Source organism: Chiloscyllium punctatum, chromosome 16 (genome assembly GCF_047496795.1).
Source record: "Chiloscyllium punctatum isolate Juve2018m chromosome 16, sChiPun1.3, whole genome shotgun sequence".
In the NCBI taxonomy this organism is placed as follows: Eukaryota; Metazoa; Chordata; class Chondrichthyes; order Orectolobiformes; family Hemiscylliidae; genus Chiloscyllium; species Chiloscyllium punctatum.
In genome coordinates, this window is record NC_092754.1 from 11,264,165 (window position 1) to 11,277,019 (window position 12,855).

General features: G+C 40.9%; 1 protein-coding gene across 1 annotated transcript in view; it reads left to right on the forward strand.

Annotated features, from left to right (window-relative positions):
- LOC140486959 (probable pleckstrin homology domain-containing family N member 1) overlaps positions 1-12,855 on the forward strand; it is a 64,431-nt gene that overhangs the window by 49,571 nt on the left and 2,005 nt on the right. The window contains exons 9-11 of the mRNA XM_072586217.1: positions 6,262-6,348; positions 10,751-10,826; positions 12,415-12,491. Coding sequence (XP_072442318.1) covers positions 6,262-6,348; positions 10,751-10,826; positions 12,415-12,491 — 240 coding nt within the window. The remainder of the gene's footprint in view (positions 1-6,261; positions 6,349-10,750; positions 10,827-12,414; positions 12,492-12,855) is intronic.

Below are 12,855 nucleotides of genomic sequence, written 5' to 3' on the forward strand. Positions count from 1 at the left end.
ATCACTGACTTTTGCCTCCTTCAAAGCTATTCATTTCAACTCTATCCCCTCCTTCACTTCTTTGGTCAGCCATGGTTGGTTTATTTCTCTATTAGGATCTCTCCTCTGCATTGTTGAGGACAATAAATTACATCTTTAAATGTCTGCCATTGTTTGCTTACGTCTTTCCTGCTAATTTATCTGAATGTTATATTCAGTAATAGAAATTCTTAAAATGACTCATGTTTGACTGGGCAAAGTAGATGGCTTGTCAGATGGAAAAAAATAGAAAAAATCATTTGGTTGGATACTCAATAGTAATAAAAATGTAACATATAAGAATACAGATTGATGGTGTATTTAGCAGTGCTAATAGCTAACTTTGAAACAATTCATAGCACGTTAGACTTTTTTTTCAAACCCCATTGAATTGAGTATGAAACTGAGGCTCACACTCCAGTTCAATACTGAGAGAGAGCTGTGCTGTCGGACATAACATCTTGTGGATGGACATTAAACCCAGATCTTGTCTGTTGGTGCAAAATGCCCCTATTTTTAAGAACAGGATACTTCTCAATTCTGGCCAATATTTAATTCTCAACCAGCACCACTAAGACAGATAACTTGCCCATTGTCACATTGCTGCTTGTGGGATCTTGCTGTACCCAAATTGTCTGGCTTGTTTCAAACATCATAAGGGTGACTATACTCAAACTTCATTAGCTGTAAACTGATGTACTGAGATGGTCAATGGCACTATATAAATATAAGCCTCTTTATAGAATCGCTACTATGCAGAAAGAGGCCAATCGGTCCATCAAGTCCACGTCAACCCTCAAACAGCATCCCATTCAGATGTGCCACCCACTAACCTATCCCTGTAGCCTCACATTTACCATGGCTAACCCACCTAACCTACGTAGCCCTAGACACTATGGGGCAATTTAACATGGCCAATCCACCCAACCTGCATTTCTTTGGACTGTGGGAGGAAACCCGAGCAAACCCACGGAAACATGGGGACCATTTGCAAACTCCACCCAGACAGTTGCCCAAGGGCGGAATTGAGCCCAAGTCACTGTCACTGTGAGGCAGCAGTGCTAACCACCGAGCCACATGCAATCCCATTTTATCTTGCATAGTGGCGGTGAAACCATTTACATTTGTAGATCTTCTCCTGGAATTGTATCAACGTCAAAGAAACACAATGACTGTATTGAGTAGACTTGAAGGTTTCATGTCTTAGTTCAGTCGCATAGATGAGTTAAGATTTCCTTGCTCTGAAATGGTTCCCTAGACTGCAAGAAATTTAGGTTAATAAGTTAATAATGATGGGTTCAGTGATCAGACATTCACTCTTCTTTTCCAGGACCATGATTTAGATTCAGCTAGACCGACATAAGATGCAAGTCACTTGCAAATTGTAAGGATCCTGTAAAATATTCAGGCTGCTGAAGGCATCAGGTTGCAGCACAGACTTAGCATTAAGTTAAGAACAACTTACCTTGATCTTACTAGAATATCCCAGAGACATTTGAAGCCAGGAACAGGGTTAGACAGCTCAACTCCTCAAGCCTATTCCACCATAGAATCCCGACATTGTGGAAGCAGGCCATTTAGCCCATTGAGTCCACATTGACCCTCCCATCAAGATCTGCCTTACTCCATAACCCTGTAATTTCCATGGCCAATCAACACAGCCTGTGGGAGGAAACCCATGCAGACATGGGGACAATGTGTTAACTCCACACAGACAAACAGCTGAGGGTGGAATTGAACCTGGGTCCCTCTGAGGCAGCAGCGCCAACCACTGAGCCACTGTGTTGCCTAACCTGTGACAGGCTGATCAGTGGCCTAACTCCATAAAACTGCCTTTGGACAATATCCCTTAATACCCTTAACAAAAATGTATCTACCTTCGATTTAAAATTAACAGCTAATTTGGCATCAACTGCAGTTGTCGAACAGAGTTCCAAATCTCTACCACCTTTTATATGTAGAAGTGTTTCATTACATTTCTCTCAAATAGTCTGGCCCTAATTTTCAGGCTATGTTCCCTAGTTCTAGAATCACCAATGAGTAGAAGAAATAATGTCTTTTTATCTGCCCTGTCTTTTCCTGTTAATATTTTGAAGAGTTTGATCAGATCACCCTGTAATCTTCTAAACTCTTGAGAAAGCAACCCTAATTTGTATAATCGCTCCTCACAAATTAACCCCTGAAGTCCAAATATTATTCTTGTAAACCTACATGGTACTCCTTTCAACGTCAATATATCCTTTCTGAAGTGTGGTGCCCAGATCTGCTCATTGTACTCCAAGTAGGTTTGAACCACAGTTTCACATAGCTGCAGCATTACTTCTGTGTCCCTGTACTCTAGTCCTATAGATATAAAGGCCAATGTTCCATTAACCTTCTTTATTAATTTCTGCATCAGTTTTGATACTTTAAAGTATATGTACTCAAACCCTCAAGTCTCTTTGGACATCCACTGTATATAACTTCATACCCTCTGAGTCACTGAGAAACTGAGTCACATAAGGAGATAAGAGAGTAAAAACTTATTCAAAAAAGTAGGTTTTAAGGACAGAGGGGGAGGAGAGATTTAAGGTGGGAATCCCAGAGTTTAAGACTGAGGCATGTTGAAAGTACAGTTGCCAATGACAGAATGATTCTCACCTTCATGTGGAAAAGGCTTGATGTGAAGGAGCACAGAGATCTCACCGTCACAATAACAATCAGAAAATCACAAGATGACTGATATGAGAAAAAAGCTAATGTAGGACAAAAACCTAATGTAACTGAAAGATACAGTTTGGGATTAAATAGAAATAGCTTTTCTTTGTATTAGAATCCCTACAGTGTAGAAACAGGCCCTCCAGCCCAATAAGTCCTCAAAGACCTTCCGAAGAAGCATCCATTCAGACCTATTCCCCTTCCCTATTACTTTGTGTTACCCTAGATTAATCCACCTAACCTAAACATCCTTGAACACTATGGGCAAGGCCAATTCACTTAATCTGCACATCTTTTTGGATTGTGGGAGGAAACCCACACAGACAGTCACCCAAGGCTAGAATTGAACTCAGATCCCTGGTGCTGTGAGGCAGCAATGCTAACCACTGAGCCACCATGCCACCATATTCAACCACAGTTGAAAAGTGTAGTGCTGGAACAGCACAGCAGGTCAGGCAGCATCCATGGAAAGACTCTCCTACCCCTCGGATGCTGCCTGACCTGCTGTGACTTTTCCAGTGCCACACTTTTGACTCCGATCTCCAGCATCTACAATCCTCACTTCCTCTCTTTGTGTTCGATCACTCTAGAAATGGTTGATATTGGTTCCTGGGAACTGAAGTGGCTTCCATCCTAAAATTCTTTGCATTGTCAAGTACAGATTCAACAAAACAAAGTGACATTCAAAAGTTGCCCTTCTCTTTATCAAGAATACCACTAGCCTCAAGGGTTGGTGGGAAACAGAAAGGGCCATGTCTTGTCTTAATGTTAGATCTTGATTTCTGTAAAAATTGAACCAAATATTGTCACTGTGTTAATCTCACTTTGGATTTGCTGGAGGTGAAATTATGACTTTGCTTATCGCACACGGGAAGTACTGGTGACAGCACAGAAACTGACATAAAAGGTCAAACACAAAATTAACTGTAGACTATGTTAGTTCTTCATAAATTCATGATGTTTAAAATAAAAATATTTCCACTGTGTCTGGGTTGAGATATCTATGAATGAGGTATTTACAGGACAATTTTAAAACTGTGTTCTTTTGTCTTTCATGTTATATTTATTACTTCACCTTTGAACCTTTTCATTTTAATATTTCTCACCCATTGTTTTTTGACGTTCTATACCATACCCAAATGTAAAGACAACCTGCTCCATGCAGTCTGACTTCATTCCGTTCTCAACCATTGGGAGGTATATGAAGTTAAAAATCATATAACTCCAGGTTATAGTCCAACAGGTTTAATTGGAAACACTAGCTTTCAGAGCGCTGCTACTTCATCAGGTGGTTATGGAGTACACAATTGTAAGACACGGAATTTATGGCAGAAGTTTACAGTGTGATGTAACTGAAATTATACATTGAAAAATACCTTGATTGTTTGTTAAGTCTCTCATCTGTTAGAATGACCATCTTAGTTTCACTCCTTTCATATGTAAATCACATTCTCAGGTTAACTTTAACAATTGGTGTCAACCCAGAAAAATGTGTTGAAGGTGTTTACCCCCTGTGTGCTGTTGTCTGTGCCATAATGTTTCGACTGATTCTAATCTCAAAAATGAGTTAAGAGTCTTCCATGGATTCATACAGTTTTTGAGCAAAGTACAATGTAATTCTGCAAGTACAAATTCACCCCACAAACGTATTTGTGTATGTGTGCATGTCTTACAATTGTGTACTCCACAACCACCTGGTGAAGGAGCAGTGCTCCAAAAGCTAGTGCTTCCAATTAAGCCTGTTGGACTATAACCTGGTGTTGTGTGATTTCTAACTTTGTGCACCCCAGTCCAACACCAGCAACTCCAAATCAAGAGGTATATGAGAGTAACCTCAGTCTTCTACAGGAACATACAAACAGGAGCTGGCCATCGAGCCTGCCCCACTGTTCAATACGAAGGGTCTGCTTCCATGCTGTACGTCTCTATGACTCTATGACTCTATGATCGACCAATTCAACGTCTTTCACTGTCAGAAGGTTGTGGATTGAAGACATCCTCTGGGGCTTGAACTCAAAAATCAAGGCTAATGCTCCAGGAGCAGTACTGAGTCCTGCTAGGAGGTACTATAATTCAGACGAAATGTGAAAAAAAAATTGCTCTCCTGGGTAAGTGAAGATTTCATAGCATCATTTTAAGGAAGAGTAGGGAGGTTATTCCTGATGTTCTAGCCAATATTTATTCTTTTGGCAAGTTCACTAAAACAGACAAACTGCTGTTCTATCACACTGCTGCTTGAGAAATCTAACTGTGTGCAATTTCAGCCATAGAATCACAAAGGTTTACAGATGGAAAGAAGTCCTTTCGCCTATTGTGTTCATGCTGGTCATTAACCACCTACCTACTCAAATCCCATTTCCCAGCACTTAGCTGTATGATATAATGTTTCAACTCTCCTTTCTGTGCTCAGGTCTTATCTAATTAGCAGTGGCAAGGGAAAAAACCACAGTTGAGTCTGAGCAAGAGGAGGCACTTGTCTTAACGATAAGATATAATCTATTGTATGATGGCCAGAGGTTCCAGTTAGGTTGACCAGATAGGGATGATTATAAAGATTATCAGGAGGCAGTGATGATATATTTGTCTCCATCAGAGATTGAGACTGCTTTTTCTCTACCCAAAGACTGTGTGATATCATCAGGTTGGGTAGATTTGGCATTAACCTTTCTGACCCATTACATCACACAACAGGGAGCTATGAATAGTGTGATATAAAGTGCCTTCTTTAAGTATTCTTTGGACTTTTATTGATCCACAGCAATACTTTTAGTGATTCAACATTCATTCAAAGGAAATGCTTATTCCTCCTGAACTGGTAAATAGACAAGGTCTTTTCTCTGGGTTTGGGGAGTCCAGAACTAGAGGGCATAGGTTTAAGGTGAGAGAGGAAAGATTTAAAGGACACCTAAGGGGCAACTTTTTCACACAGAGGGTGGTGCTCGTCTGGAATGATCTACCAGTGGAAGTGGTGGAGGCTGGTACAATTACAACATTTAAAAGGGCATCTGCTTGAGTAGAGGAATAGGAGGGATTTTGAGGGATATGGGCCAAATGCTGGCAAATGAGACTAGATTAATTTAGGATATCTGGTTGGCATGGATGAGTTGGACCGAAGTGTCTGTTTCTGTGCTGTACATCTCTATGACTCTATGATGAACTCACAGTATAGTTGACTTGGACATTACTATTTCTGTGGTGTTCATCTCTGAGTTCTATTCCACTGCACTTGGGACTTTATTGATTGTGTGATTTTGAATGTGCTATCAATGTTGTAGCACAGGAAGAAAGAACACAGAGATCCTATTTAGGGTGACTATTGTTCATAAGACTTGTCACCGTCTGGTCCTCAGCTCAGATAACAGTATTAAAACAGTTGCCTGTGGGTGTTAATGGATCACTGTGGACAATAATCTGGCATTTCCTTGATACCTCCTCACTTCAGATTCCTTGCAATACCCCAGTAATGTCACTGACCTATTAAAAATCATTGCATAATTTCTCATTATTATCAGCCTCAAACCTCTCTTTTTTTTCAAAATTATACAGATATTTGAAGAAAGAATTATGGTTTTATTTCCAGATGATCTTATTATACTCTCCACCGATGAACAGAAAACCATTGTTCAGTATGAAGTAAGTGTTTCCTTTCTGTCAGCCCCTAAATTAAATTCAAGCAGAGTTAAAAGTGCATGACAGGGAAGAAATATTTAAGCTTCCTCCTTCAAATCAATTCTGTGGCTCTGTTCAGCAGGCAGATAACCTTCTCAAATCCCCTGCCTTCATGTTGTAATTTCTAATACCATGTTCTAAGAGCTTCTATATCACAATGTGAGGAGAAAGTGAGGTTTGCAGATGCTGGAGATCAGAATCGAGAGTGTGGTGCTGGAAAAACACAGCAGGTCAGGCAGCATCTGAGGAGCTGGAGAATTGACGTTTCGGGCAAGAGTCCTTTATCAGGAATGAGGCTTGTGAGCCAAGGGTGTAAAGAGATAAATAGGAGGGGTGAGGGGGTGGGGGGAAGGTAGCTGAGAGTGTGATTGGTAAATTAAGGTGGGAGTAATGGTGATAGGTTGGAGAGGAGGGTGGAGCAGAGAGGTAGGAAGGAAGATGGACAGGTAGAACAGGTTATGAGAGTAGTGCCGAGTTGGGAGGTTGGAACTGGGCTAAGGTGGGGAGAGCGGAGATGAGGAAACTGATGAAGTCCACATTGATGCCAACAATCCATGGAGTGATCACAAACAAAATAACCCTCCCCAGCCACAGTCCGGCTGAACTCGGCCATGTAATACCTTGATGTGCAGTTCAACATAGAGCTGGAATTCAAATTCTACACCCTATTAATCAAATTTTTCTGGCCTCACACAGTTACCAGCAAACCCTTTCTCTACATTTTCATCCCTTGGACACTAACAGAAAGTGGTGCTTAAATGCAGCATCTTTGTTTACTTTCCTTTAGTAAACTAACTTTCCAGCTCAGCAAGCAAACCTACATGCAGAACCTCAATCTGAGCTACAAATCTCAAAACTTGCTAACTTTCCTTTAAGCCGATTATCCTATGAAGTCTGGTTTCATAGCTAGTTCACATTAATGACCTTTTTATGTTGATGTATGTCCAGAATTGTCTGCCCTGAAAGATTTGTAGCACTCTGTTAATCAGGAAATCTTGCATATGGCAAAAGAAGAAGTGGGAGCCAATGGATTTACTCACAATACCCAGTGCAGCATAAAGGCTGACTTCCGTCCCCTCCCACAACCCCTCCTTATTTGAAAAGAAGTTCTTATAAAAATCTTCTGATCATCTATCTAGACATATAATGATACACCTCCATGACAAATGGGACTTGAACCCAAGCATGGTGCTAGACGTAGGGACTGCCATAGAATCCCTCCAGTGTGGAAAAAGGCCATTCAACCCATTGAGTCTGCAATGACACTCCAAACAGCATCCCACCCAGACCCACTTTATCCCTGTAAGTCCATTTTCCATGGCTAATTCCCCTATCTTGCATGTCCCTGAACACTATGGGCAGTTTAGACTGGCCAATCCACCTGACCTGCACATTTTTGGACTGTGGGAGGAAACCGAAGCATCAGGAGGAAACCCACACTGACACAGGGAGAATGTGCAAACTCCACACAGACAGTCACCCGAATTTGGGATCAAACCTGGGTCTTTAATGCTGTGAGGCAGCAGTGCTAACCACTGAGCCACTATGCTTGCCCCATTACATTATACAATGTTTTTTAACTGGTTCTTATAGATGTGCTTAAATATTTCCCCAATTTGTTTTGGCTGCCCTTCATCACTGCAAGAACTAAGCTCAAATCTTCACGGGCAAGTAGTTTACCGACCTTCATGTAGCTAATTGGCTATAATGCACTTACAACAGCAGGTCATATATTGGGAATACTGCTATGAGTAATTCAACTCCCGACTCCCCACAGCCTGCCATAAACTGCAAAGCATAGATCAGGTAAAATGCAATACTCTTCCTTTGCATGGATGAGTACAGCTCCACCAACACACTAATAGCCCAACACCATTCAAAACAACAGCAGCCCACTCAATTGGCATCACATCCACCGCCTTAAATATTCTGTCTTTTCATGACTACTGCAGCTAGATTGTCATTCCTTTGCTGTTGAATGGATCAAAATCCTGGAACTCACTTTTTAATCGCATAATAGGTGACCGTCTATCAGGACCTGGCACCTCAAGGAGCATTAGGGACTAAGAGGAGATACTGACTTACAGGAGAGAAAATTGTGGGAAAGACAGAGTAATGTGCCCATGGAAAATCTATTAACACGTTAAAATATGAAATTAATGACAAGTGACTAAAGAAATTAAGTTTTGGGTAAGAAAAAGAAGAAAGCATATGTCAGGTATACACAGGATAGATCAAGTGAATCCTTAGAAGAGTATAAAGGCAGTAGGAGTATAGCTAAGAGAGAAATCAGGAGGGCAAAAAGGGGGACATGAGGTAGCTTTGGCAAATCGAGTTAAGGAGAAACCAAAGGGTTTTTACAAATACATTAAGGACAAAAGGATAACTAGGGAGACAATAGGGCCCCTTGAAGATCAGCAAGACGGCCTTTGTGTGGAGCTGTAGGAGATGGGGGAGATACTAAACGAGTATTTTGCATCAGCATTTACTGTGGAACAGGCAATGGAAGATATAGCATGTAGGGAAATAGAGGATGACATCTTGAAAAATGTCCATAGTACAAAGAAGGAAGTGCTGGATGCCTTGAAAAATGTAAAGGATAAACCACCAGGTCCTGCTTAGGTATACCCTAGAACTCCATGGAAAGCTAGGGGAGTAATTGCTAGGCCTCTTACTGAGATATTTGTATCATCGATAGTCACAGGTAAGATGCCGAAAGACTAAAGGTTGGCTAACATGGTGCCACTATTTAAGGAAGGTGATAAGGACAAGCCAGGGAACTATAGACCGGTGAGCCTGACCTCGGTGGTGGGCAAGTTGTTGGAGGAAATCCTGAGGGACAGGATGTACATGTATTTGGAAAGGCAAGGACTGATTCGGGATAGTCAACATGGATTTGTGCGTGGGAAGTCATGTCTCACAAACTTGATTGAGTTTTTTGAAGAAGTAACAAAGAGGATTGATGAGGGTAGAACAGTGGACGTGATCTATATGGACTTCAGTAAGGCGTTCAACAAGGTTCCCCATGGGAGATTGATGAGCAAGGTTAGATCTCATGGAATACAGGGAGAACTAGCCATTTGGATACAGAACTGGCTCAAAGATAGAAGACAGAGGGTGGTGGTGGAGGGTTGTTTTTCGGACTGGAGGTCTGTGACCAGTGGAGTGCCACAAGGATCAAAGCTGGGTCCACTACTTTCATAATTTATATAAATGATTTGGATGTGAGCATAAGAGGTTTAGTTAGTAAATTTCCAGATGACACCAAAATTGGAGGTTTAGTGGACGGCAAAGAAGATTATCTCAGATTACGACAGAATCTTGATCAGATCGGCCAATGGGTTGAGAAGTGGCAGATGGAGTTTAATTCAGATAAATGTAAGATCCTAGGGAATGTTGCTGAACAAAGAAACCTTGGTGTGCAGGTTCATAGCTCCTTGAAAGGGGGAGTCGCAGGTAGATCAGATAGTGAAGAAGGCGTTTGGTATGCTTTCCTTTATTGGTCAGAGTATTGAGTACAGGAGTTGGGAGGTCATCTTGTGGCTGTACAAGGCATTGGTTAGGTCACTGTTGGAATGTTTGCACAATTCTGGTCTCCTTCCTATTGGAAGGATGTTGTGAAACTAGAAAGGGTTCAGAAAAGACTTACAAGGATGTTGCCAGGGTTGGAGGATTTAAGCTACAGGGAGAGGCTGAACAGGCTGGGGCTGTTTTCCCTGGAGCATCAGAAGCTGAGGGGGGACCTTACAGTAGTTTACAAAATTATGAGGGGCATAAATAGGATAAATAGACAAAGTCTATTCCCTGGGGTGGGGGAGTCCAGAACTAAAGGGCGTAGGTTTATGGTGACAGGGGAAAGATATAAAAGAGACCTAAGGGGCAACTTTTTCATGCAGAGTGTGGTACGTGTATGGAATGAGCTGCCAGAGGAAATGGTGGAGGCTGGTATAATTACAACATTTAAAAGGCATCTAGATGGGTATAGGAATAGGAAGGGTTGGAGGGAAACGGCCAGGTGCTGGCAGCTGGGACTAGAGTGGGTTGGGATATCTGGTCAGCATGGATACGTTGGACCTAAGGATCTGTTTCTGTGCTGTACATCCCTATGACTCTATGACTCTATGGTCATCTCCAGATTACCACCGTACTGAAGACTTTTTGGAAGGTTTTAAAAGATACAGCTTTATTTTATTGAACACTATGCGTTGCCCACTCCTTCAAGCACAAGGATGATGTAGCAAGATTTGATTGTTTTGGAGCATTGAAGTCAGGTTAATTAGTGCATTTAAAAGCCAATGATCATGATTAAAAATACGTTTGGTGCTAAAAATGAAGTAAGACTGATCTTTAATCCCAACCCACACAGGGAAGACTTGCAACTCAAAGCATCAGAGCTTTGGAAAGATCAGCTCGTGTAGGGCATCTTGAGTTTGAAATCACAGGTCAGTCATTTCATTTCATGAATTTGGTTCCCACACATTAGATTTTCACACACTGCTTATTATTATTATTATTTTTACTATTTGCCGTTGCGATTGTACCTCATGGAAATCTCTCATCTTGCTAATGTGAGCTTTCTTTCCAATGAAGCTACTCTGTAAATCCCCATGACCTTTTATTTTTGAAACTTTTTAAATAATTGCTCAATCTCATGGTTTTCTGGCCCTTACAGTCCATGGTTTGTCTTAAGCCTCATCTCTCTCTGAATTGACATAATTTCATTTTCAACAACCTTTAGAGCAGCACAATTGGCTCCAGCACCCTCATGTCAACTATCGCTCCATCCCCTGGATTTCATCCAATGGTACAAAATATATCTTAAGATGTCAGTCTGGACTCAACACCGATTGAATAGCCTGGGAGTAGTCTCAAAAACTGTGTCTAGGAAGCAGCAGGTGTGATGCAGTCTACTGTTGCTTTTTGCCCCATGTGAACCTTAAACTGAGGTTGATTGTGAAAACATCTATAGAACAAAGTCTATTGAAGTAGAGCCAGCCCTCTTTCAATTAAGCATCTTTTAGGAATGATGTAATGAACCTCATTCAAATATGTTAACTCACAGTCCACATCATCATAGCCAAAGTTATATGCTGTCTGACCTTTCTGGTGTAATAATTCTTAGCTCAGTTACTTACTTGAGCTTTATCTATAAGTAAACCCCAAGCTCAGCCAGCAGTTTTGCAGATCTATTTCTTAGAAAGCTCTGATCTCACTTCCAGGCAGAGGTTTAGACTTGGTCTTCCTGCTCTCCTAGCTAAAGATAGCAAGGCTGGGCAGTTAGTATGGTTACATTTGGGCTGGGACTTATTTTTAGTTAAAAGCTAGAGTAATACTCAGCTTTATAAAGAAATTCAATGATATTTTATCGAGCATCTGACTCTGCCCTCCTTCAGTTCGAGCCTGTCATTTTCATTCCCTTGTTTTCATCACTGCATCATTGACTGTTCAGCCTTGGTCAGGACTTTAATTCCATCCCTACTTCCTAACTTCACTCTTTCCTCCTTTAAAATGAGGTAATGATGGCATAGTGGTAATGTCAGTGGGCTAACAATCCAATGCCCCTGGCTAATTTTCTGGCTGAGCCTGAGTTCAAAACTCACCATAGTAGATGGTGATGTTTGAACTTGTTTTTTTTTAAATAAAACTAGTCTAATGGTGACCATGTTACTTTTATTGATTGTAAAAACTCATCAGGTTGACCAATATCCTTTAGGGAAAGAACTCTGCCATCCTTACCAGGTCTGACCAACATATGACTCAGGATTCACAGCAACATGATCAACTCTTAACAGCCCGCAGGGCATTTAGGGCTGGTCAATAAAGGCTGGTCCAGCCAGTGATGACCATACCTTATAAATGAATGAAAAAATGCTTCCCTAAACTCTTCAGCCAAGCTTTTTATCTCTCTCTATGTGGCTTTGTGTCAAAATGATGTTAAATAAAATGTGTTAATGTGAAGCTTCTTGGAATGTTTTACTCTGTTAAATAATTTATGGTTGTTTGGTCACAAATGCAAATTCTTATCTGTAGGTAACATGATGGAGCCTGTGAAGGTCTCTTGTGCCAAGCCAGCAGAATACAAAAAGTGGTTTTTCCACCTCCAGAAGGTATTGTCAAGAAAGTCAGCTTCCAAGGAAATTGAAAAATTTAACAGTGTGGATACCATTCAGGAATTTAACCAATCTGTGCTAATATTGTTTAATCTGAACCATTTAAGTCAGAGGATAAAGGAACTTGACCCAAATACTCTCCATTACCTTGCTACACAGATTAATTTCCAAGCTTACATAATGGCATATGCATTTATTGGCCTTGTGTCTATTGGGTCACCTGGTGTAGTACATCACAGAGGAAATATTCAATAAGACCTGACATTTTTTTGTTAAAGATTAAATATCACTGCCTGAAATGAACTACAGACTTTCATTTACATATATTGTTAACCTTTATTGATTTATCCTATCAAACATC